A 27459-nucleotide genomic window follows, 5' to 3' on the forward strand; every position below is an offset into this window, starting at 1 on the left:
GAATCCCATCATGGTTTCTCTTGAAGACCAGAGTCAGGATGAAGCTTGTGGATTTGCTCTAAGCTGTGGTCTTGGGCAACATGTTCCCTAAGATCAAAATTCACAGAATGAATAGAAGAAGAGTAAAGAACCTACAAAGCCACCCACTGTTTATATCACTCTGCTTATCTGTATTCACTACATAAAAGTTCAGTTCTAGGAATACACTGTTGCATTAAAGCTTTTACCACGCTTCCTGTGGGCCGTCATTCGGTCTGCGTCGGCATGGCAACACGCAACAATCAATTGATCTGGGGCTTCCTTTGGAATTATATTTGTTGTCAGACCAAAAATAAACACTTGGCCATTTCTGTGTGCGTGTGTGTGTGTGTGTGTGTGTGTGTGTATGTGTGTGCCCTGTGAAGGGTTGATCCCCCCCCACCTTGAACCTAGAGTCCCCTGGGATACACTCCAGGTTTCTCATGACCCTGTGTAAAATAAACGACACAGAAAATGCATGGATGAAAGACCTAAATACTGTGTGTGTTATCCGAATGCACTCATTACTGGCTCATAATTACAAAAAAAATCTTAGACCATTTCTGCAAACCATTATCCAAGAGATCTAAATCAGATGTTTGCTAACATTCTGGGGATGACCTATGTTCACTGGTAATATTCGTGCATTCTGATTTAAAATGTTAACACAGTGAAGCGACAACAGGATCAAATGCAATGAATAAGAAGAAATGTAAAAATTAGGGCTGTTTTAAATAATGAAGAAGCTGTGCGTCATTCGTGATGAGGATGAGAATTCTTTATCAGACAGAGGTCCAAGAATATTACACAAGAGGTATCTCAATTAAATTGATCTACGTATATAGTGATTTTAACAATGTACATTGTCTCAAAGCAGATTTCCTTCACTCTCAACCGCACCTAAAGCTATTCTAACAAATCCTGCTTACTCTCTGTAATGCTTGAATTCTGCTCAATTCTCTCGGTTCCAAGTTCACTTCCGGGGTTTTAGCAGTTAAATTCCACATGTGCGGTAGCTTCCATGTGAAGTATTGTTAGATCTGCTTCATACCAAACCGTGTTACTGTTCTGTTCCTCTGCCTGCCTGTGTTTGTCCATTGCTACTCTTCATTTCAGATTTGTTGCTTCACTGACTGAATTCTGACAGATCAATGAAAAATGTTTGAAATACAGTTTCCCTGCTTTGTGTGAATAAATTTAGCCTCTATTAATTACAAAATTTTTGTGGGAACATTTATTACCCATCATCTTTGAAGTTTTTAGTAACCGTATGGCTTGACTAGTGTAACAAAAATAAATAAATAAATAATATGGAGATACTGCCAAAATGTGTAACTTCCTAATCTGCAAATAAAGTAATGCAACATCTTGTCTTGTCAAACCTGGAGGACTGATTCAGGAGAAAGCGTTACAAAATGGCGCTAAGCAGAATGAAGCACTTTCGACTGAATGCCTGAATGGTGTAAATGCTTCGTTCGGCACTCTGCAAGTACACAATATGCTCCTACATTATGGTCTTTTTTGTGCTGTGAGCTTCCCATGTGAGTGCCCACTTCCTACTAGATGAAACTAAAAAAAAATCCACTTCCACTACTTTTTTTGTTGGGTCTCACAGGATTCTAATACAGATACAAACCTCTAGTTCACAAAATGCATTATTTTGTACAGTACTAACACTAACCCTAGCATTTGAATCACAATTGCACCACTTCCATTTCTAATACAGTATAATAGGCATTTCATGTTAAAAGTGAACATACAGTATGTACCCTGTAAAATATTGTTTAAAGGCTGTAAGTGTGAATGGAACATCCTAAGGAAAGTCACATTTGATACTAAAACACACATGGCAACTTTGCATTTTTGGAACTCATTAGGGAGCTCATTTTTTCTCCCTTTGTTTGTGTTTGTTGGGGGCATTTTCTCTTTCAAGTGAATAGAACTGGTGACCAAGGGCTCTACAAGCTTTAACATGAAAAACAACTTCACAGGCAGACACGCTAGAACAGAATGCATATATTACATTTCACCCAGAACGAGCTTAAAATGTGGAGTAAAAAATTGCCATAGAAGTTAATTGGCATGAGGCATAATCACAAGTGCTGAAATAAACAGTCTGCCTGCATGGTTTGAGATGTGCCCCATATTTGGGATGTTACTGGGGAAGATTTTTTTTCTCACACTGGCGAGCAGAATGGCTTAGTTAATGTGCTAAAGTAGAGAAAACAGATAGAAGACACTGTCTCTCCAGGGAACAGGAGCGCTGACATCGCAGCCAGTGGGGGAATGGATGCATCCTCCGGAGAGCTTCACTTGCTGAAATGGATGAAGCAAAAGGGGACATGTGCCATCTCTTTTGGGGAGGAATAAAGTGCTAGATAAAATGTAGAAAATGACTACATTTCAGTTAGTGATTTGTTCAAAATTTATAAGCACCTTATCCTTTCAGGTGAAGGTTTTTCCTCTCAAGTCACAAGGATTCAGATGATTTACTCTATTGCAATTGATATACTGCATTAACTAGGGATGTTGTTGCTATGCCAGGAGAATCCTACACCCGGACTTTCAATAGTTTAATGTCTTTTCGATATTCTACAATGCTTTCAAAAATCCATTCCCAGACATTATGAAGAGTATCCCGGAGGTGCATGTACGATGCTTTGATCCTAATGTACCAAAGCGTAACATTTGCAAAAAAGTTGCTTTTTTCAAAGTACCAATACACTGATTTGTAAGATTAAAAAGTGGCACCATTTGCCAACGGCAGCCAATTTTCTTGTACATATTTACATTTTTTTATAGTAAAGTAAAAAAAAAAATAGTGCTAGGCTGTTAAATTTCAGACCCCCTTGTGAGGCTGGAGTGCTCTCCATTCTTAAGTGCTTATTTCAGTTCTTGTGAGCTTATCACCTGCATCATAAACAGGATAATTTAAAAGGCTTGAGATCACATGCATATAGTAGAACAGGTATCATTTAAGCTCAGTTATTTAATTAATTAACATGCAACCCCCAACACCACCCACAAAGAGACACATGTAAATTGTAGCTAATTTGAAAGCAGTGATGCTTGAGGTTGGATTGGGGTGGGTGATATACACTGGAGGGCAAATTATGGATGGATCAAAATGGAGCTGGCTAATTGAATGAGAAATGCCTGGTAGAGAGAATGTTCATTCTTATTGCTGCCTCTGCATCACCATTTCTTTCACTCACAACCTGTTGCTGGGGCAACACCTGAATTAGGGTCCAAAAATATGGCATGACATAACATTACATGACATGACAGCTGCTCCTGGTTGGATTGAGACAAGGAAACAACAAGAGGTTATAAGAAGAGGATGTTTTCAAGTGCTTCCCCTTACCATTAAAGACATAAGCAGTGAAGTTGGAGTATAGCTTCTTGAAGTTTTTTTCTGCCTCTTGGGTTGCTTCTCTGGTAGGTTTCCCAGATCATGAGGTGTACAAGACGGAAAAATCCTTCTTCCTGTGAAAATTCTCTTCCAACAACGCCTGAAGGGAAACGAGATGGAAACAGTGTGGTATGAAAGAAAGAAAGTTGTAAATCCCTAGCCTTAACAAGCTCATTTGATTTCCAAATGATTAAACCCTAAAATAGTTGCAAACGAGCATAATACACAATGCGATTATATAAGATAGGATTTTATGGCTTGTCTATTCTACTGCGTATTTAATGTGCCAAGCTTCAAGAGTTCACTTAAATTGCTCTGGCAGCAACCACAGAACCATCATAGTGGTGTGAGACTTTTTTAAAGGAAAGAATAGCTTTCTTCTTGGTGCTAAAATAGCACTGATTACATCATGGTGAGTGGCATCAGGAAGTGTTCAGAGTCTAATCTGTCTCCCTTCTCCCATTCTAATTCACTTGAAGTGAAGAGGGAACACATTATTATGTTGGAGGATTGCCTTAGCCCTGAAATCTCCATAGACTCTTCTATATTTTCAGGCACCCAAACTCACAGACCATAGAAATGAATCAACCACTTCATATGATGATATTTTCGTTTCATGAGATAGTCGATTTGTTATGCCCAACATTTTTGATGACTGAACTTAAATATAAAGGATATTTTCTTAAAGCTCATGCAAAATATCTCCTTCTGAGTTTAAGATACAATGGCCAAGGCTTCACACTATTCACAGGAGAAAGACCTTCTTTATATTCATTGATTGAGCCATTGCTCAGACAATTCTCTGTCAAGATTAAAAACGACAGCAGATCTCGGATCTTTTGGCAGGCAGACCTATTCGACGATAAATAGATGACGCAAAGCCCACAGGTATTTTAAATCGGAATTTGATAAAAAATAAAAAAAAAAGTAAATATAAAAAAGTCTGGAACAGGAGCTACTTGCAACTGTTCAGTATGGTCTGGACCAAAAAGAAAATGCATTATGAAAAGGTATTGAAAGTCTCAGAAGCCTTAAAACACAGTTGTACAGCACTTCCAGAAGATATAAAATGCTCTCTGACAGCAGGAAGATACATCGGGTCTTTCTGCTGCAAAGGCTATAAAAAGTTTGTAAAGCTGAAGGGCTTGAAGTCTTATTGTGATTGTTACTTTAAATGGGCCTGCAGTCTCTGTAAGACTAAATAGCATGAAAATGTATACCAACTGAACACATGCATGTTTGATATGTGCAAAACATGATAGGCCTACGTGATGAGAAAACTCGTTCATATCTTATTCTGTGTTGCTCTTGAATCTGGGAAGAAGGTGTTAAGAAAATGTCTGTAATAGCATAGCTCAGGTAGAAGTGCATAATGTGCTGCTGTAATCTGAATAAATAAATGTTTACATTAATGGTTTTAAGCATTACATTCATTATGGTTATCACTAATTCACAACTCATTCCCTGGGATTTGTTTGCTGGATGTTCCACGTAGGCTAAAACTAATAAAAGCAAATAAAAAAGGGGGTTATTATTTCCAAAAAACATAACATAACATTGCCCTTCGATGGGTTGGCACTCCGTCCAGGGTGTATGCTGCCTTGATGCCCGATGACATCTGAGATAGGCACAGGCTCCCCGTGACCCGAGAAGTTCGGATAAGCGGTAGAAAATGAATGAATGAATGAATGAATGAATGAATGAATGAATGAATGAATAACATAACATGTTTATAGTATATTATGGAAGGTCTCCATGGTCAGCATTTGTAACAGTAAGCACATTTTCAACAACCGGAAGGTCTTTGGTAGTCAAAATGTTGGCATGATGACTTCTTTTATCTTGACAAGCTGTGATTTTGTTTAATTGCAAGAGAATAGAAAAAATGAGAGGCTGATGAGGGAATGAATGAGGAAATGCATGTTCATAAGTTAACTTGTCTCGTGAATGTTCTGCTACACAAACTTGAACAATAAACAGGAAAAAAAACATGAAGTGTCATTTATTAATTAAACTAAAAATAGTCATTGTTGGCAAATGGTATAAGAGGAATCAAATATGTCTGAACATACTGTTTTTGGGTTCAGGGTTCTAATTGTGTTTTCTTTCTTACATGAAAAATATTTTCATGAATTTTTATTATCACTATTTTCAAAATAGTTTTGGAAATAAAGAGAACATTTAACTTAATATATAAATTCTATTATTTTGTTTTTCATTCGGCTTGTTTTACAGCAATTAGTAGAACTATAGTTGAAAAGTACAGGTTCCCAAAAGCATCTCAAAGTTAAGACTTAACCGGGAGAAACTGTTTTCAATGTGATGCTTGTTCGACCATTTAACACTGCCAGCTAAAGCTTTTGAGATACAAGAGTCAAAAATACAAGCTTAAACTCAGCAGTGCATCCTGGGAGGATTAAAGCTTACTATTTTTGCTTGGTTTATAAAGCAATGTACTAATAGTCATCTTTAGACTTTTTGATTTATAGCTTGAACATGAACATGGATGACCTCCAGTCAGACCAGAGCTTGTAGGCAGCCATAGAACTGAGAGGATTTACATGGAAAGCATTACTCATTCTTATTTTTACACTATAAACTTGCTCCAGCTTGCTTAGAAAGTGAGCTTGGTACTTTATTCATTTATTTATTTATTTTCAAAAAACTATGTACGAAAGCTTAGAGGAAAGGAAAAAGGTTATCAAAATGGGTATGCACACAGTTTATTAGAAAATATCTTTATCACGTTCAAAAAGGAAAGTGTAGAGTTTGTTTGTTAGTTTTTTTGTTTGTTCGTTTCATTTGTGTTTTTTCTGCACACAGTCTATGCACACATTCTGTTCGGATGTGTCCAGTCTCATTTTGGATAAAATCATCAGCCAAATGAATAAATAGAAATAACAGATGACTCAGAAGTAATCTTAGACGGCTTGTCCAAAAGTCCAAAAGTCTTTTTGTGCAGCCTTAAGTGGGTCAACTCCAAGAGCACAGCGTTTAGTTTGTGCTCACTGAATTGAGTTTTTGACTAACAACATTTTCTCTGAGTCAGTCCATTTTATATAAGTGGCACTCTCCATGTTGTTGTTGAGGCACTTCTGTTGTGTGTTTATTCCTTATTCTGTTGTTAGAGACGTGTAGCATGGAATCATTGGGCTCTGAATTGCACAGTTTGTACTACCCTGTCTAGAGGGCAATTAGGGGCTCTGGGTCATGGCTCTCTTTGTGGGAGTATTGTGACCTTCTGTGAACTTGTGTATAGAAAAAGAGGGCACTTAGCATGTCCTTCAAGAACATACAGCTGCTCTATGATAATACATGAACAGCTGCAGTGGTTTCACTTATCTTTAAAGCATTAGGCTTTATTCTCTTTATAGTTAGTAAACTGCCTGTAGAAGTGTTTGAGTAAGGGCCGCTCTTTCTGACGAGGTTCCTTCTAATGAATCAGTTACTGTGTTGGAATTAGAAAGAAGTAAAATTGCCTGAATGCGTTTATAATATATAATAATTTATAATATATAATAATTTTAAGCTATAATTTGAATTTGCACTACTGTCTGATTCGCAGTTACACATAATAAATCACTCATTTCTGTCCAATCAGATTTGAGAATTCAACAATGCTGTTTTATGTGCTTTCAAGTTGAAGAAAGAAAACCCATTTTGTTCAAAATGCAATTGAGAATCCAGCTGGAGAGGCATGTGATGGGTTTTCCCAGACCTCCACATCCTGTATATAGCTACAGCACAGTCAACACTGATATTTATGTAATAGATAAAAGAATGATGCTCTCATAATGACCAACAGTGTGTGCGGATGCTGTTTATGGTGAGCGGTCAAAATGATGGCTTCGACCTGTCCATGTGTAAATATGCCCAGAAGAAAAAAAAAGTCTTTTAAGCATTAATAGTGGTGAGGTTACCACGGTTCTGTCCCATAGTAATAGTGTGAGTGGTGGTAAATGAGCTATTGTTCAGCGAGTCTTTCAGCAGTGAAAAATGAAAAGAAAGGGAACATTGAAGGGACTGTGAAGATGAAAAATGCTGCTCCTTATTGAGGGCCATCAGGACAAACACACATAGATGAAATGAAATCCATGTGAGATGGAAATTAATTTAAAAAAAATAAAAAAGAAAAAGTGCTTGATGTACACTGAAAGCTATGCCGCACTCGTCTGCCTTCAAGTGCATGCAAATTGTGGCTTTGGCTGCAGATAAACCCACCCTTAGTCATGTGAACAAACCTTTCAAACCATTTCAACTCCCCCAGAGTTGAAATGAAAGAGACAATTTCAAGTAAGTAAATTCTTATTTGCATTCACATTACAAGGCTCTACCTAGCAGCTATATTTTGTGCTAGTGCACTGAATCCCAATGGACCTAATCTACTGCAAAAAATATATAATAATTTGGGGTGTTTTTTCTTGTATGAATGCACCTTATTCAGCTAATAAAAGGTTTAAAATCTTAGTGGATGAGTTGAATCAGGGTGCATTAGATTAGGAAAAACATAAATACATTTTACAATGTGCAACATTTTATACATAAAATGGTGAATTTAGGTTGAGTAAAAGAATTTGTGGTAGAACAGGTCACATGTGCTAAAATAAATGTTTCCATAAATATTAAGCCATGTACTTAATATACAGTCATTTGTTTCATGGATGTTTAATGACATGAAATCCTGCTAAAAATGATTAAAGAGTACAATGTTAGACTCATTTTCAGCTAACAGATGTGTAGTTATGCAGTAGTACACTAATACACAGTGAATAAACCTTAACCTTATATAAACCTTAATAAACCTTAGTGTCCAATAACAAGACCTTTTTACACTTATGCCTTTGGAAGACATCGCAACATCCGATTTTATACAACTGAGCAATTAAGGGTTAAGGGCTCAAGGCCCAACAGTGGCAGCTTGGTGGACCTGGGGTTTGAGCTCACAACCTTGCAAGCTGTAGTCCAATGCCTTAACCACTGAGCTACCACATCCCCTTTTTAAAAGTGTAGATATATATGTGTTGGCTTGAGGAAGAAAAAAAAGAATTTTTTTTTGAAACATGTGCCCAGTTGTTATGAATGATATTTAAATTTTAATGAAAAAACAAACAAACAAACAGTGTTTTACTGATTGTTTACATCCACATTTGTAAATGTAATCTCATTGGGACATAAAATCACCCTTTTACCACCTTGATTTTGTCCCTTTCCAAAAAAAAAAAAAAAAAAGAAATATTCCCCAGAGCTCTGATTACTGTCAGGCATATTATACATCATAGATTACATTACTTTATAGCATCTCTAAAGCATCAATATAGTGTTTCATTAATAAGTGCATTAACTACCCAGCTGCAGCTTCAAAAACAGGCGACCCCTCTACCTTCTTGTTATACTCTATAAAGTCTTTATTGCTATGCAGGCTTTCTGACTGATTGATATGCACAGAGCAATGTCAGTGGCCAGTCTTTTAAGCAATAATCATTCATTGGGTTTGTGATTGGGTGCAGGAGCTGTGGATGTGTCTGGAGGCCTATCTGTCCTCACCTGCCAATACAGTTTGATGAGCTTGCTTATAGTCTGCTTGCCGTCTCCAGATAGCCAGTGCACATAGTCAGCAATCATGGCACTCCTAATGACAAGGACAAAGACACGCAAACAGTATCAGACAACTTTCAATCAAGATGTTACACTTCAGTGAAGGAAGATGCACAAGAGAGCAGGCACATATTCAATAGGTGGTGCGGGGAGAGAAAAGCGACAAACATATACTTTATATATCGGTATATATTATATCTAAGGCTATTATACTTGTACACCATCAATCTCAAGAACATTTTTTGCGATTATGCTATAATAGGAACACATTTATTCCTGAAGTTTTCACTACATGCAGTATTACACAATATTATAGCAATTCAACAACAGATAAAGAAAATCATAGAGAAGAACATACACTGGAGCCTTTATTAAAATTTCTGCAAATGAAAAAGCTGCAAAATTGATACTACATCAGCTGACAGTAGCTTTGGCTACAAATCACAGGTTTATATTAATGCGCTGTTTCTGATGCATAACTGTTTCTATAGCAACAGCTCATTCACAGGCAGCGTACAGCAGACACATAGACATAAACAGATTAAAAAACATGCATAATAATTAATAAGGGTGATGAAATTAATAAGGAGAAGTTTATTTTGCTTTTTTGTTGTTGTTTCAGAGATGTTCTACAACATGAAATCTAACTATAAAGGGATTCATAATTCATAATAAAAATAAATAGTAAAATGTGGTATAAGTCAAATAAAACAGTTTAAGACATGCTGCTATAGGAAAATAATCAACTCCAGGGTGAACACTGCATCGCAGCAGCATGTTGTTGATTATTATCCAATTACAGAATGTCACATAGTGTTTTATTCCTTACATAACAGACATAAATGATTAATATCTGGTATCCACTCTGAACTGTCCTCTCCTGTTACAAGCTTACAGAACTTTCAGATTTTTTTTTAATCAATAATACAGAAATATAAATATGACTTATGACTCCACTGCAATAATAACTATTTTTGAGCATAAGAATATTGCTCTGGGTGAGATACACCTCCTTTTTGCCTGCTTTTATTGCAGACTAAAGTAAAGCTCAGCATGGATTTAGCTCGCCCACATCCAGCATCTGAGCCTGTGGCTAGCAATGTGTACTGCCAGCTGCATGCTGTGTAGAGACCACTTGAAGATAATCTCAATAATTAGTCCAGATTTTGTTCTCAGACTCAGTAATGATGGCTGACTGAGACAGCCAATCGCTCAATAGGTGCTGATTGCTGGGTAACTTGGCCAAATCGTCACCTTTAGATCAATGGCCATCATTGTGGACTATAACTAAAATGGCTGTCCACATGAGTGCAGCTATTGTTTCTGCAATGGGATACTATCTAATGACCTTGTGGTTATGACTCGGAGGGTGTCACACAACCACTTATTGGGAAATCTCTTCTATTGTGCTTGCCAGTGAGCAAACAGGACAGCTTAGGTCTTATCCGTTTCAGAAGAAAAACAATGGCATCATGATCTGTTTGAGTGCTCTGCTCAGCTGCAACGTTGGGAAGCCTCGTTCGACGGCTTGCCTGATTAATCCTTGATGAGAATGCGCAAGTGTCCTGCTGAGGTTAACTGTGCAATCCTTGCGGGTGTAAATGCCAATTAAATGTTTACAAATAATTAAGCACGCTACCTACTTTTCCTGTCAGGGATTGCAATGTTGTCAGTAAACATGACATTTACACAGAGGGAGGTGGATCACCTGGATAAATGCCTACAAGGAATGATGTACGGTTGCTGTTTCTGTCGGCTTTTTCATTGAGATGAAGGTGCTTGGGGTCTTTCTCTCGCTAGTTAACATTTGCTAGATTATCTCTACAGATTATCTATAGTCAGGTTGTCTGATGATTAAAGGTAGGTTTAACCTGAATTTACATGCTTATTGACAGTGAATAGGCCTAGATGCACCAATTTCAGCACTCAAGGAACTCAATATCTGACAATTAAAAAAAGAAGAAGCTAAAAGCCACGTTTTCTTTTGGTTGCTAAGGTCAAGGTTAGTGTAAGATTTAGACCTAGTTATTTAGCTGCATTAAGAAGAACATTATATGACTGAAAGGTTTGTGGACACTTAACCATCATGTCATCAACCTATATGTGGTTCTTCTCCAAACTCTTGCAACAAAGTTGGAAGCACAACATTTGATGTTTCCCTTCACTAGAACTATGAGGCCCAATCCTGTTCCAGCATAATGCTGCCCCGTGCCCAAAGTGAGCTCTATGAAGCCTTTGTTGGAGTGCCTTGAGTGCACAGATCCCTAACTTCACATCTACTAAGCACCTTTGGCAGTAACTGGAATGCCGACTGCACCCCAGGTCTTCACACCCCTCAATATCAGAGCCTGATCTCACTATTGCTCTTGTAGCTGAACAAAATCTCCACAGCCATGCTTTGCAAAATCAAGTGAAAATGCTTCAGACAAGACTGAAAGTTATTATAATAGGAGGAAATAATTTTGGAATGGGATATTCAACAAGCACATATTATGTGATGGTCAGGTGTCCAGATGCTTTGACGACAGACTTTTGTTGTAAGGAAGGTCCTCATAAGGACAGAAAAAATGTCAGTTACAGAGTCTTTACACTTTTCTTACAAGGAATAGGTATGTTGTGCACAATAAGAAGCCCTTTGAATATTATTTAAAATCCAGTCACACCACACCGTGCACTGTACTAGAGCTAAACTATAAAAAGAGCTTGCCAATAATGTAAATTGAGCACTTAATCCCCTTTCCACGGTGCCCAAGGTAACATGGGTGATAACAGTCAATAATTCTGTTTCGACACAGTCTCTTCTCTAATGAGTGAAGAGCCTGGGTGCATGTGTGCCAGATTTCTTTAAAAAAATGCTAAAGAGGAAAGAGCTCCCATTGGCTACGACGCATTATTTCTTTTTCTTTTTTTCTCCAGCACCTGCTTTGCTGGCATAAATCACTCTCATGTCAATTCACTCCTGAGGTCAGTCCAGCCCTGTGAGCAAGCTGGGAATTGACTTCATTTCAAAGTTCTTGTTCTTTCACTCACACTGGCCACATGGAGCACACCTACAATAAAATATATCTCAGAGGAATGCAAAAGCAGCAGTACAGGAGTGAAACATAATTGAGCAGGACTGTGAGCTGCTGAAAGATATCAGAACAGGGAACATCAGACTGAGATAATAATGAATCTGACAGCACAGGCCTTTTGTGGCCACTGCAGCAAAAATTGTGCCATTAGGGATGGCATGTGGAGACCAGCGAGTGTGAGCGTCTGCTATGCCCCCAGAAAACAAGAGGTGTTTGCACTATGTGTGTGTAATTGTGTATGTGAGTGTCAGAGGAAAGAAACAGAAAAAGTCATGGCCTATGTGACAGCTAGTCCATGCTGCTTCCCCAAACCTGTGGCCTTGTATTATTTAAAAACTTCCTCGCAGGTACTCAGAGCTTGTGAAAGGCCACATTTCAGCTGGAATAAGGTGCTAACTTATGCAGAAGAACAATGCCTATGAATAACACAGCATCTCCTTAATTCAGCGTGGTGAAGAGAGTGAGATTGGCATCTGCTGCTTTGCATTGTTTTCCTTTGGCATCAGCATTTTGTACATTCTTGGCTTCACAGTCTCTGGCACATTTCTTCTACCTTTTTCTAAGAAAGAAAAAAAACCCCACCAGCATTGGTTCAAGCTATGCAAATTAGTTGACCGCATGAAGCACATTATTATTATGCATGAATTAATTTTATATATTAATATAACGTGAATATACAATATGAACTATATATACATAATGTAAATTGTACGAATTTCATACATCTGTACAACATTGGTGTTGAATTCTTGATTTGTCAAAAGGTAAATTTCAGGGTTTATTTTCTAGAACAGCAGCTCTGACAGTTGTGCTGGCTATAATTCAGATCACATTATGTTAATGCAGTTGTAATTAATAATCATTTCTACAGTAATAACTCATTCACATGGGCTTGTAATGTTGACTGTATACAATAGATACTCTAAGGCTAATAATAAACATGCTGCTATTTAACAGTGAAATTCACTGAGGTAGTGAAACTTTCTGTAAATACTGTATACCTTTCCATAACATTAATGGAAGGAGTTTTCATTGTCAGAAAGCTTTTGTTAACAGCCAGAGAGCCCTTTTTGTGTTTCTGTGCCTGATTTTTTTTTATCTATAAGAAAGCTTGTCACACATTTAGTAGCTACTCAAAGCAATTTTGGTGAATGAACATTTAAGTTAGCATTAAAATCCAAATGCCCTTTTGTGTCTAGGATCTAATCAGGTTTTGTATTGTGCCTATTTCATGTACAAGCATCTCACCCAGCGGATTTTAGAACTGTTCAGTAAAGCGGTAAAGTGCAGCTGATGCTGGATGAGAAAATTTTTCTCCTCACAAGTCATTTATTTTTCACCATTTTAAAAATTTACCTCATATTGTTGCCATGGATTTCTGACTACAAGCACACAATCAATTAAAAGTGTAATGGATATTATGCCACAGGAAGCTCTGAGTTTTTCCTCAATAATAAATCATTTCACTTTTGCAAAATTTGGAATCCTTTTCTCTCAGAGTTCAGAGTTGGACGCTAAAGGACAAACCACGGGGCATTACTTTGGCCCGAACATGGATATTACTGGGTGCCTTGAACGGTTTAATTTAATTGCACATTTATTACTTATTTTGTTTTATGCATCTGGGCTTTTTTACTTAATGTACTACTATCTCTACTGTTATTTCTGCCTTTTACAGGCATTTATTTTCCCCTCAACTGTTTCAGTAGTTGTGTTTTATACAACCGCTCTAAATAATAAAAAGACATGACTGTATTTTGCTAAAGCTAGCTAGAGTTCAATTTCAAATAAAACAACACTTCTAATATTCATCCTCTAGACAGCATAGAATGAATCCATAGTGTGTAGTATATTATTCAGGACACAACTTATTCTCTTATGCTTATTCTGGATGATTAACCTCTGTACTCCACCATCAGCTGCAATTCATGTCATTGTATCATATGTTAGTCCACTGTGGAAGGTTTCTGCCTTAAAAGCCAAGATGCACTAATTTAGTAAAAAAGCTATTCTTTGAACTTTGATCTTATAATTATCTTATCCTATTTTGAAATATTAAGACTCTATATTATTTGATCAATGATTAAGAAAAAAAAAACATTGTTTGCCCATTGGGTCATATATTAGCACAAGCATGGGGCAACATGCTCAATGCATTCATTTAAGCTCCACAGAATAATTAACACACCTAATGGGGAAAAAACTGCAAGACGTGTCAGTAAAGGGGAAGGAGTCACATTAAAAAATGTTTTCAGTAGAAAATGTTAATCACAGTGATAACAAGGTCATGTTTTTTTTTTAAAGTCAAACTGGTCAAGTCTGCAACCACAAGATAAGGTAGATAATGTCCCTATACAGTATGTAGACTGAGGAACAAAACAATGCGTCTCTATTTTTCCAATGGCAGATTTTCTTTATTTATTTTTCAAATGTGGTTAGGCTGGCCCTGGTTGATGATATTAGTCCTTTTGTGTGTGTCTTGTCTAAACTACCTAAACAATCTGCTATTGTTTTAGCTGTCTGTATGCCAAATGACTGTACGTAGCTGTCTCTCAACAGCTTATTACGGGGGTACTTTAGATACTCACTAAGTACTAGCTGATAGAATAAATCAAGTGTGATAGTCACTCAGTTTTGTTTGAGGTTATGTCATTATTATGCTCATCGTGCCCCACCATCATGTCATGATATAAGTTCATATTCACTTGAATGTAAAAGGTTATAAACACTCACTGGTTCATATCTATCTGTCTTTGTATAGCTCAGCAACTAGCTAGACACTGAGTAAATCTACCCCTGCGTAAGCTGACAAATGCTTAAGGGAAAAGAAATTAACAATGCAATTAACTGAAGAAAAGTGACTGTAGATTGTGTGACATCACATGATAACAAATCCATCAAACGATTCAATCTCTCAGTTCATCATCTGAATAGACTTCAGTTTGACTGCACTAAAATGATCTGTCTAGTACAAAGTATATATTTGAAACAATTAAAAATAATGCATGATCAATTCCATTATATTAAGTAATTAACAAATCAACAAAAATGAATAAATTAATAAAACCTAATTATTTTTTGTCTGATCTACTCTACAACCTAACAGTACTAAGATTTTAGAAGTTTATGAAGTCTAAGATTAGAAGTTTCTTGAACAGCTACAATGGTATATTTAGTTGGGCTAATTAGTTGAAGTTGATTGAATAAGTATATAAATCAACACAATGGGCTTTACTGTACAAGAAACTGTACAGGTATGTGGACCATGTTTTTCCCTATAAATGTATATAAAGGTAATACAGTGTTCACTGTAGTGCTTATTCTGTAGTCTGGGGTCAGGCTCTGTCAGCACAAATCAAGTGATATTGCTTTCCTGAATAATTCCCATTTTTGAGCTCAATATCTGAGATGTCACTCACTCTGGGATGATATGAGTATGTGAGTCTACACTACACACAGTTATTACATACGCATCACTGCAGTGAAGTGAAAAACTGGTTCAGAACAATTGCCTTTTCACTACAGGACTCGTTTGCAGTGTACTTGGCAAAAGCAGCCTTTTCAGTTCCACATTAAGAATTTACTGGCTCACTATTGAACAATTAATGACAAGTAAGAATTTACAATCCTGCATCCTTTTCTTGTGCTTTGAGTAAATCTGTTATACCTTTGTCCTAGTTTAAACAATTATATTTAAATGATTTCAATTGTTATTACTTTTCTAACACGATGCTTCAGAAAAATATACTTTAAGGTTGTTTGTATTTGTATTTGATTATTTTCCTATTACAGCACATCAAATAATGTTTTTTATTCTGTATTTTAACTATTATTTTAATTATGTATAGGTATCTGTGAAGAAGTTAGTTCTCACTTATATCAACTATAAACTCATAGAGAGTTACCATTAGCATCAAATATTAATATCGATTTTATTTTTTACTTTGCAACATTATTATTATTATTATTATTATGCTTTATTTTTTATTTTATTTTATTAGAAGAATGCCAAAGAATCCCATTTAAATGTACTAATTTATTTTTAAACAAATATATGTAAATATATGTATACCTGATGTTATTGGAATTGTTTGCAGATTGACCGGATGAGAACACACACCATCATTTGTTCTGGTGTTTAATAAAGATGTTAAAGAATGATACAAGTGACCAAGAACAAGTGAGAGGAATTAGTCCTCTTTGATTACTATATCTGCTATGACTTTAATACATACACAGATGTTAACTTCATGCCTGAAAAAGATTGGAAGTACATAGTAAGGAGGAAAACACAGTCCAGGCTTTGATGGAGGAGGCTGCATTATCATGCAATGTTCTTTCTCAGTAAAACATACAAATGATCAGTTTTCCAACCTTGAACAATTTCAGTGGAGTTATACACTGCATCATTATACGGTGTATTGCTAGGAGGACTAGACAGGCCACATCTGCACAGCTACTGCAGGGCACTGAAATTAAGGGAATCACACTTGGCTGGTGTGATATACCAAGTACATCTTCCAAATGCATTTTTTGCAATGTTCCAGCAAATCAGCTCTTTCCTCACCGGGATAGTAATGCTAAATTTGTAGGCAGGGAGGCAGAGACGATCTATTTTTGCCTTTAACTTCTATAGAAGTTCAAACAGGAAACAGGGGCGTGGTATGTAATAAATACAGAGATGGGAAGGTTTTATACTCAGCTAATACCTGTCCTGCTTTATTCCAGTAGAGTTAAAAACACGGCTCAGCAACAGTGGAAAATAATATTACATCCTCAAAATAAGTGATATCCACATGCACTCATTTTCTTCAGCATTCAGTAAAGAGGTGCACACAGACAGTCAATAATCACATTGTTAGAATGCAAATGGCAGCTTAACAATACGGAAAATGCAGCAAGCGTCTACTTGGTTAGAGATGAATGAAATTCTATTCTAATTGCTCTTCATCCCATTAATAATTCACTGAGCTGTTTGTATTAATGTATTTCTGCAAACAGATTTTCCCCAGAGCAGCTCGACAGAATACAGGCTGGTCGGACAGCCCACCGAGAGGACACGTTCTGTTGGTAAACGAGTGGAAGCTTTTCGCCGCAGTGAATCTATCTTCATCTTCACTGGGAAAAGAGAAGTTCCCCGCCCACTGTTCCTCACCAGCCTCCCATTAATACTAATTCTTACCTCACTGCCCCGCAGGGGTTACCCAGCAATCGATACACCATTGCCTGTTGGAGATGGCTCCGGAAATGGATGGGGTTTAGGTGGATGCTCCTATGAATTAAGAAGGATATGTATAAACATGTTTCCTGGAATTGGTATTAATCAAAGCTAAAATTGTGCTGCTATATTATTCCATTATATCAATTATAGCTCAAAAGGGATTAGAAACAAAGAAAAAAAAACACTCAGGGATAAAACTACTGCAAAGTGGATTACTTCCCTATAACATCAAATCATGAAGTGTTTTATTCATCTTATACCACAGCAACAAGAGAAACTGCTCTATAATATTAAAAAAGAAAACAAAACATATGTTTACATTGACATTTAACTTTGTCGAATGCTAACAGGAATATCTGTTTGCATTTGACAATTTAAATGTAACTATAAACAAGTTTTTCTGTAATCTTATAGAACAACAATTAATTAATAAGTATGTAATTCATGAATTAAGTAAATAATTACGTTATACTGTAGCTGTCAACAGACCTTCCCTCTCTAGGCTCTCTTTGTTTTCTTTGTTTTAAAGGAAATAAAAACAAAAACCCAGTTTGTAATTTTACAATAAACGAGGAACTGTAAAGTACAAACTTTTCTGTCCTGGTTAAACCTAATCCCAAAAAAAACAAAAAAAAAAATTAAAAGTTTTTATTATTATTATTATTATTAAAAAATATTAAAAGTTAAAAACAAACAAACAAAGAAAAGTTAATAAAATCTCCTTTCAGAAATGTTAAATGAGTGTATCCTTAAACAAAGCTTGAGCATGTCAATGTGTTTTTTCTTAAAAAAATCCATCCATCCATTCATCCCATTTTCTGTACTGCATACAGTATCTTTCACAGGGTGGATTCTGTCCTAAGAGACTTGGGGCACAAGGCAGGGAACAATTACACACACACACACACACACACACACACACACACACACACACACACACACACACACACACACACACACACACACACACAAACACACACAAACACACACACACAGAGAGAGAACATGAAACACGTAGGATAGAGGCTTGATTTCAAACCCCCAATGAAGGTACAAGGCTAACATACTAAGATTGTGTGAAAAGTCCACCACACAAGTCCCTCTGAAAACATTGCTACCATATAGAAACAATTATGTAACAAAAGGTGTGAATTAATATAAGCTAGTCATTAAAATCACAGCTTGAAACCATGTCAGAGCTATACTGTAATAGAAAATCAATCAACACCTTCTGATTTCTGAATTCAGCAGCACTGTGATGTAAAACACAACACGACCAGATCACAAAGAAGTTATTTCTTTTAGTCAATTAAAAGTTCTGAGACATTTGAGACTTGAAAGTGACTGATGACAAAGAAAAATGTGATGATGAGCAATTATTCATCTTCTGTGCTACTGACCAGATTGGTGCTGAAAATATTTCAGTCTGATCAGCACTATGATGGAAACGAAGAGGGGAGGAAAAAACTATTTCTCCTTGATCAGAAGTATGAAAGAAAAAAGAGATTTCTCTTTTTTTTACTCATTACTGAGATTTGCCACTGACAGGAACTGCTGGGACTGCCAAAGTAACAGACCATGAGACAGATCATGAAACAAGCAGTGAGACAGGACGGCAAGATGAGCACTGACAGGGAGAGTGAGACTTGCAAGTTAAACCAACAGTGAGACAGGCAGGTCTTGTGTGCTACCACCGTGCAATGCTTTTTCCTCACTCAATCAACACTCCCCAACAGCTTGCCAGCTATCATAGTCGACTCAGAGGCTTCATTACTAGCTGTTCCTCCTGTACCACTGACTTGTGTTCAAACACATGGGCCACTCAGGCAAGAGAAACCTTGCGCACACACATAAAACATCGTAACGCCTGGCTAAATAAACACTGTGTTTTTTCACCACTGTACATATGCTAGTTGCGGCTAGGGCCGAGCATAATTGAATGGCTGACACATTGCTTTTGATGAGCTGGATGAATCACCACAGTCCTTCCAGGTGTTTTAGACAAGGTGTGAAAAATCAGTAGGTTTCTCTTTCACCACCTTACAATCCTTCTTCCTCCTTATTGCATCTCCTGAATTATTCACAGTTATGGAGCATTTCAGATATTAAAGTAAAGCAGAGAGAGTTATCCTTGTAAAACATTCTCTGTACTGTGTATGTGGCATGTGCCAGTCCAAGAATGAGCATACAAAAAGGCAAAAGGTTTTTCAAGCTGACACTCTGTGTTTGAAAAGAGAGCGCTGAAAAGCCTGCAGGTTAAATTCACTCTAATCTTATGCTGAACCTTGTGAGTTAAAGGCTACATCAAATGTAGAGCAGAGGAGAGGAAAAAAATTCGTATTTTTTATTTAGTGACCTTGTGCCCTTGAGGGAAACGACATAAAATACATCTTAAACAACAGCAAAGGTCTCCAGTGGCACAGATTGGTTGCCAAGTCTTTCTGGCTATATTATTTATATGCTGATCCATATCTCAGCCTAAGAGCCTCTTTATTCTTCTTAGACCTCAACAAGGAAAAAAGACATGCCATTAATTTACAACTGGGCACCTGAACAACTGAATTTAACCTGCAGAGAATAATGGATGAAGCAATAATTCACTCCAGAGCTGGACAATCAAAGAGCCTGAGTCATGATAGTGTATTAGCCAGAGCTCTACTGTCTTGAACCTCTGACTTAATTGCATCTAGGATGTGCCTGATCATGACTGACAGGCTTGCATATATTGCAATAGCTGACAAAGGAATACGCTCCTGACTTGCTCAGGCATGCATGTACGCACACACTTACACACACACACACCTCATTGCATTAGCTCTGAAACCAATATGTTACTCACTCCACCGTATGATGGCACTGTAATTAATTGTGGACTCTAATTTTAATTTAAATAGCAACAATTATCCTTGAGGGGGCCGATTATTTAAGTTGATAATTGCATTCATTAATCAGGATTATTGGGTAATAAATAAACCACATAAGTTAGGGATCTAACAAGCCCAAGACCGTGTAGTGCAAATTTTAGCACAAGCTTTTCTCTATATTTTGTACTGTTTAAAATGATTGCTGCAAAACAAAATGAAATCTTGTCTGGTAATATTTGGTGAATCCTTTATTTCTCCAGACAAACTTTCCCTAATCTTTTGTTTCATCGCATCCTTAAAAATCTTTGTGGTTTGACAAACTCATATTTTTATAGTGTGACAGACTACAAAACAGCCTTGTTAGAACACAGCAACCTAGAGACATGACAGAAACAGAACAAGGCAGAAAGTGAGATGTAAAACAAAACAGAACAAAAAAAAATCCAGAAATCCAGAGACGAATGCAGCCCTGTGATTCAAAAACAATGTGTCATCTCATAGAAGCTCGAAAAGGCCCGTCACCATGATATTTTTATCCAAATTGTTTTGCTCAGGGCCGCCATGTACGAAGCTAATATATACAGAATCCCTTCGACACGAATCGACAAAGCTGCCTTTGATGAGATGCCACTATGCTCAAAGCACGTTCCTGTGAGAAGGCCAAAGAGGAAGAAGACACACAAGCTCAACAAGCAACTTATTCTGTGCTGGGCCCCAACTGACAGCCAGGGAACTGGACAGGCTGGATGGAGAAAAGAGGCCATGAGGAGGTTTAGGAGTCTGTGAGCATGCGCTTTTTCAGTTGAGACACCTGAGAAAATGTACAGCTCCACACTATTCTTTTCAGCAAAGCGTGAGTCATCTGAGATGGTGACAACAAGCGAAACTATGAATAAGTAGTAGTGCTAGACATGTCAAGAGTGAAAACTTTGCAGCACGTCACATGTGGCTAAGAAGAGAATCAAGCACGAAGTACTAATGAACAGAAAATGTAATTCCCGGCTGTGGCAATAGCAGAGCTATATATAAAGTGATATTTATGTTCATACTGTATATAAACTGATATCTTTGCACAGTTGCTATTTTCACACATGTATGAATTTATACCACAGTGCTGTAGAATGTTTGATTCTGATCGGTTTATTTTTACATTTTGGCTACTCATATTTCCATTTTCCAAAAGTTTTCCAACCCCAAAAAATAAAAAATACATTAGAGACAATAGCATTCTGGATAAAGCTGATTCAACCATAATGGAATTTCTGCCATTTTCTTTTGTGTTCACACTGCAGTCATTACAATGTAAATAAAACAAGTGTTCTTGAAAAACACAGTGTCAAAGCAAAGCAGTTTAAGGGTTCAACCTTTTTGGAATTGTCCAAAAATGTCAAGTTCAGATAGCTAAATTTTCTATTATCCACACTACAGTACAAAAATAACATTAGGACTGGTCACACTTGAAATAGTATTGAATTCCAGATAAACAGAATTCTGGGTTTACTGGGAAAAAGTTGCTATGCTTCACTAAACCCTGGCTTAAACTGTATAAACTGACTGAACACACTTGTGCTACTCTTTACATTGCACCTTAATTTGATTCATAATTTTAGAGTCTTTGAGATGAGCTATATCTCTAATTAAGATGTTGCTTCCTCTGATGATACCTGGATAATGAATACATAGATTATTGAGTGTGTTTACCCCAAAAATCATACTTTTCAGTTTGATGTATTGTGGTTATATTGAAACTGGGGCAAACTACATCCTACATGCACTCTACTGTCTAAAGTCTGTAGTTTGAGGTTCAAAATATTATAATTAAACTTTTGTGTGTAACCCAACTCTGAATAAAGCCATGAATACAGTCATGGTGTTTGAAAGTCATTTTCAACGATAGTTCTACCTGAACCTGAGCATCATGAGACGATACTGAAAACAACAATGGTAGCAGTGTGACAGTGATTAAATTAAGGGCATCATGACACTCTCCTTGACTGGCTTTCAGCTTGTTCCTAAGTGTAAGATTCCCAGTAGAACAGATTTATCTTTCAGAAAACTCATTTTTGCTCACCCCATTGAGTTATACACAACAGACAATATTTGCCACGGATCCCATCTGCTTTATTTAAACACAGACTGATAATTACAGCATTTTCTCTGCTTACAAAAGAGTAAAATTACTATCCAAGCTGAATTTTGTTTGCAAAGCTTTATATCATTTGCCTTCTCTTTTTTATGATTCTATTCTGAGTCTGGTTAAGGTGTCACTTTGTTCAAACCATGCTTGTGGAACAGATATGAACATTGCATATATTATGTTCTGTATTGTGTTTCGATGACAGTAAGCAGCAGTGACAGATGGAGAAGTAGCAGTGACATCCTGAGTTACTGCATGCAACTTTCCCATCTTATGTATAACACACAGGTACAGAGCAACAATCCAGTGTAAAAGTGTCAATTAAAACTTTGCAATGAGATGTAATCAAAATCACAATTTAATCAGTTAATTAACTATAAAATGCTTAGAGACAGGAATACGATGGACATCCTGTTATAGAGTAATATTCTACCACCCCGAAGTAGTTTTCTCTAATGATTTATTCCTGATTTATAGTGTGCTATACCTCTTATACCTAAGAGATGTGCCAGTGATTACAATGTTTAATTGATTAATGAACCCCATATCATGCCTGTTAGTCCATGAGACACAAGTTAGTTCCTGTTCTCAATTATCCATCTTAACAGCCATCTTTTCTTATCAACATATCAGTCATTGTGTTCAAATTCAAATCACATGCCATATAGACTTCTCTATTTCCCATAATTTTCTTTATTATTTGTTTATTATTATCTTATGTAGCCTCCCATAATTTTCTCTATTATTTGTTTATTATTATTTTGTGTAGCCTCCCACTTTATTGTACAGTAGTTTGCATTTATTTCCTTATTATTTTATTTTTGTATTTTAGTTTAGTGTGTATGATTGTGTATGTGACAAATGCAATTTAAATATGAATTCTCTCTCTCTCTCTCTCTCTCTCTCTCTCTCTCTCTCTCTCTCTCTCTCTCTCTCTCTCTCTCTCTCTCTCTCTCTCTCTCTCTCTCTTTTCTTGAAGTAAAGAGAATAATGATGGTTGTTATTAAGCTTAGGTTATGTGGGGTGTTCACCATACGGGTCCCTGCACTTCAAAAACGCCACCTTAGCAAGTGAAAATAGCCTAAATAATACTAAATAATTACAATAAACCATAAAGATTGCTAAACCTATTTCTATACATGTTCTACTCATTTATGCTGTATTTTGTCTTTGGGAAATAATTAATTGTCTGTTTTATTGGTGGATCTCATTTGGAGCATTTATTTCTAAAAAGAAGCAAGATTACCTGCAAATCAAATGACAGATGAAATGCGATTACAGATATCCTTGAAATGTATAAGGATCTAAAAACAGGCCGGATCATCTCGTTTGATTTCTAGTAATCTCATAATAAGAAATTAAATTTATATTCAAGATCTTTTCATTAGATCTTTTCAATACTTCAAGATAGTATTTTTTTTTGAGTGAGTGAATGAGCTGTTGTGGAAACAGTAACATACTGTATTAGAACAGGCACATTAATATAAATAATTAAAATTTTAGATAGAACTATTTTCAGACCTTCTGTTATAGAAAGATTGATCAATACCTTCCAGTCAGAGTAAAAAATGTATTGATGGTGTGGTGTTATTTCATTTTGATTCATAAGCAACATAAAATCTCATACCTTTTGTTAAAAATGCATAGTCTGAAAGCAGATTAAATAACTGTTATTCCTCAAATTTAGCAGGTCTCTAGATAACAGGATATATCAATATATAGGATGTGTCAATATATCAATATGGTAACTTAGCACTTGACCATACATTTGCCTCATTGTCCATCATAACAGTGGAACCACAGAGAGGTTTGCTTTTTAGTTCTACAGCAGAGGGAACTTTTCAAGGTAGGACACAGTCAGGATGAGTTATAGTTAGAGGAGAAGGTGAACTCTCTAGCTCTCTTTCTCTGTAATGGAGGTGCAGGGGAGACGGGTTCAGGGCCATGACTAACAGGCGGAGCAGGTGCAGATAAGTGAGGTCAGGTGGTGGAAATCAGTGGCCACGAATTACTTTGTTTCACTCCAAGCATGACCTCTTTTTGAAGCCTTAACTATAATGTTGCCCTTAATAGCATAGCGTATTATTACATATGTATTATTTAACTTTACAAGCCTAAAGAAGTATGTTGCGTACACCTTTTTGCTTGATAAAACTAAATGCTCAATTAACTTAAGCTGTTCTTATGTCTGGGAATGATTTATTCTGTAGAAGTTCCCAAATTATACTTGGCATCTGGTGCTTTGTCTTCTGGATGTGCTAGATCTGGAGTTGTATCTCTGTGTATTTGCTCTAATCTCATGCTTACCTGTGGGAATGTGGCAGTGCCAAGTCAGGCTTCTGCATTCTCAGGTAGCAGGCAACGGGCCTGGACTCGATGAAGCCAACAACCTTGGAAATGTCTTCATAATCAGCACTAAAAGGTTTCCCAAGCACAGCACCTTTGGACCAGTCCTGAGAGAGAGAGAGAGAGAGAGAGAGAGAGAGAGAGAGAGAGAGAGAGAGAGAGAGAGAGAGAGAGAGAGAGCGACTAGGTCCAGTGTAAACTAATGTAAGTGTTTACAACAGTAAACAGAATTCACATTATAGAATTGTTATTGTTTAATAACAGCTTATTCAGCTTATTCACAGGGAACCTGCATGTTCATTAGAACAGCAATTATCGAAGCCTATAATAAGAATGTATTTAAGAACATGCTTTTATTTAACAAATGATTAATGTTATATTTTGGGAGGAGTCACTACTGTCAGTGTTTTGTAACAGTCAAATGTAAAACTGCACCATTAACCTTTTTTAGTTTTTTTTTAGGGTAACCGACATGAGTGAGTGAAAGTTTATAGCTGCTATAATGTTAGCTATAACATGAATTTACATCACATGGAATAACTATTAATAATGCAGCTAATAATAGCTAAAAAAAAAAAAAGGCGAGATATTCTTTAATAAAAAGAAATTTGAATCACTGGCTAATTGCTATGGTATAAAAGGAAACAAGGTAGACAATGAACGCATTGAGAAGCAGAACACATCCCCTTTGTTTATGTTTTATTCAGTAACAAAAATTAATGGCTATGCCATGACAGAGTTATTTCCTCTCACCCTACATTAGACTGAAGCTGTTAGACTGAAGTAGTTGGCAGTGTGATGGCCTACTCAGACAGAGCAATAGTCAGAGTGAAGCCACTTGTTCATAGATGTGGAAGATAGTATGTTATATTGTTCTATGATGAAGCAAGAGCTGCAGCTGGCTGGATTTTCATGTCTCAGAAGGAATAAGGGAAAATTCGAAAGAAAGAAAGAAAGAAAGAAAGAAAGAAAGAAAGAAAGAAAGAAAGAAAGAAAGAAAGAAAGAACAGTTACACAATATCCTCCATCCTGATGACTTGTGTTTCCACAGTAAAACATTTAAAGATATAGTTTTACATCTGAGCATCATGCACTGGCCCTGCAGACAAAAATGTCCAATAAATGTCCTTTACATCATCAAGAAAATTCTTATCCTTACCTAAATACTTTTATTTGTTAAACCGATTCATTATAAGATTTAGATTATGTGGTGTGCCTGACATTCGGGTTCCTGTGAATGATCAGGCTTTGTCACTTGCAGGACACAAACATTCTGTTATACACACTATCCAGAAATGGTACAAGGCCTAATGTGAAATCTGAGGGTGTAAGCAGTTAGCCTGGAAGCCATATTGTTTGTGAAAGTTGCTTTTCCTTTTGTTTTCAGTCTTTAACTATGACCTGTATCCATATTGTTTTACCCTAGGGTGGTGTGATTAAAATCAATAAGTAATAGTGCAGTTTATAAGGGCCAGGCTTCATTGAGATGTAAATACTGTGTGAGTTGAGTACCTGTAGGGCAATGGTGAAGCGACTAGCTACAGCGGCATATTTCTTTAGTCTGTAGTAGCTGTCGGCATCCTGTAAAGCAGCATCGAGCCGTTTGTCAATTGGAGGCAGAGAAGCAAGATTATTTCCACTCGGAGGGCCTGCTGTTTCACTGCTGTGACACATTAATTGGTAGTAGGTGGAGGCCGGGGACTTGTGGGTAATGTTCTGTTCGTCACCAAACACTAACTTCATCTCAACATCCACCAGCCTTTTTAAAGTGATGGCCGGCAGTGGTAACTGGGGACACTGTTCATTATGCAAACCGACAACCTCCTTTACCCATCCATCTCTTCTTCCCGCAGCAGGTGTCTTTCTCCCCTTTGGCCTGTCACTGTGTCTCTTTTCTCTCAGCGTTGATGTCTGGAAGGCGGCTGACGTTAGATCCTCGGCATGCTTTGTGCTAAGGTTTAGTTGGTCTGTGTGTGCGCTTCCCAAGAGCTCTGGGTTTCCATTAGAACTTGCCATAGCAAACCTGAAAGAGATTTCAGATTTGAAGTGGATGCTGAGCTTTTTGCAAAACGACCTTTAAAGGTAGTGCTGGAGCCCTTTATGATTCAGAACAAATACACATAGTCACACAACCAACTTTGGCTTTTTTTCCCAATAAATGGATTTAAATTTGTGTTTGACTTATATAATAGCATTCACAGCTAAAAAAAAATAACCTGGTTACAATAAAGAAAAAAAATGCTGCATTAAAAAGCATTGCTGCATCTTTTTAATTTTCATAATCGCTTTCTTGAAAACACTTTTCAAACAACAAATTGTGGTCACCATTGAGATTTGCCAGAAGGCAAGTGTTTCCTGAGAAGTGTTAAATAATGCAGAGGGAAATGAGGGTGCAGTCTCATTACAGAATTGAAGATGGTTTGCTGAAAGGTCACTGGGAAATACACCCGGTCTATGTGTTGATCATAACAGTAGTAAATTTTTACTTGAAGATAACTATAGAAAAAATCTACAAAACTAGACTGTAGATTGCGAGCAAGCATCTGTTTTATGTAATAAATGAAATAGCAACACATCCTAAAATGTTTGAATTGTTCAAATGCTTCATTTTTTATTTCTTAAAAAAAAATCTTAAAATCTTTTATTTCTTTTTTTAAACCTTTCATCCATTTAAATCGTAGCTTTTTTTTGCAATTCTTATATTCTAATATACCTTCTAAAGGTCCATACAGTATTGACTATTAATAATTGACTGATTATTAGAAATTAGAAAAATGATGTAGAAAAAGAAA

The 27459-nt window shown here is 36.7% G+C and overlaps 1 protein-coding gene across 1 annotated transcript in view; it reads right to left on the reverse strand.

Annotated features, from left to right (window-relative positions):
• The window catches only part of LOC113657889 (spermatogenesis-associated protein 16), a 37460-nt gene extending 10777 nt beyond the window's left edge, over window positions 1–26683 (reverse strand). Inside the window, exons 1-5 of the mRNA XM_047807491.1 lie at window positions 26180–26683; window positions 24629–24774; window positions 17282–17371; window positions 8975–9059; window positions 3473–3530 (exon numbers count right to left, since the gene is read on the reverse strand). Of these exons, the coding sequence (XP_047663447.1) occupies window positions 3473–3530; window positions 8975–9059; window positions 17282–17371; window positions 24629–24774; window positions 26180–26683 (883 nt within the window). The remainder of the gene's footprint in view (window positions 1–3472; window positions 3531–8974; window positions 9060–17281; window positions 17372–24628; window positions 24775–26179) is intronic.
• Window positions 26684–27459: the final 776 nt, after the last annotated feature.

Source organism: Tachysurus fulvidraco, chromosome 2, assembly GCF_022655615.1.
Source record: "Tachysurus fulvidraco isolate hzauxx_2018 chromosome 2, HZAU_PFXX_2.0, whole genome shotgun sequence".
NCBI classification, from domain to species: Eukaryota; Metazoa; Chordata; class Actinopteri; order Siluriformes; family Bagridae; genus Tachysurus; species Tachysurus fulvidraco.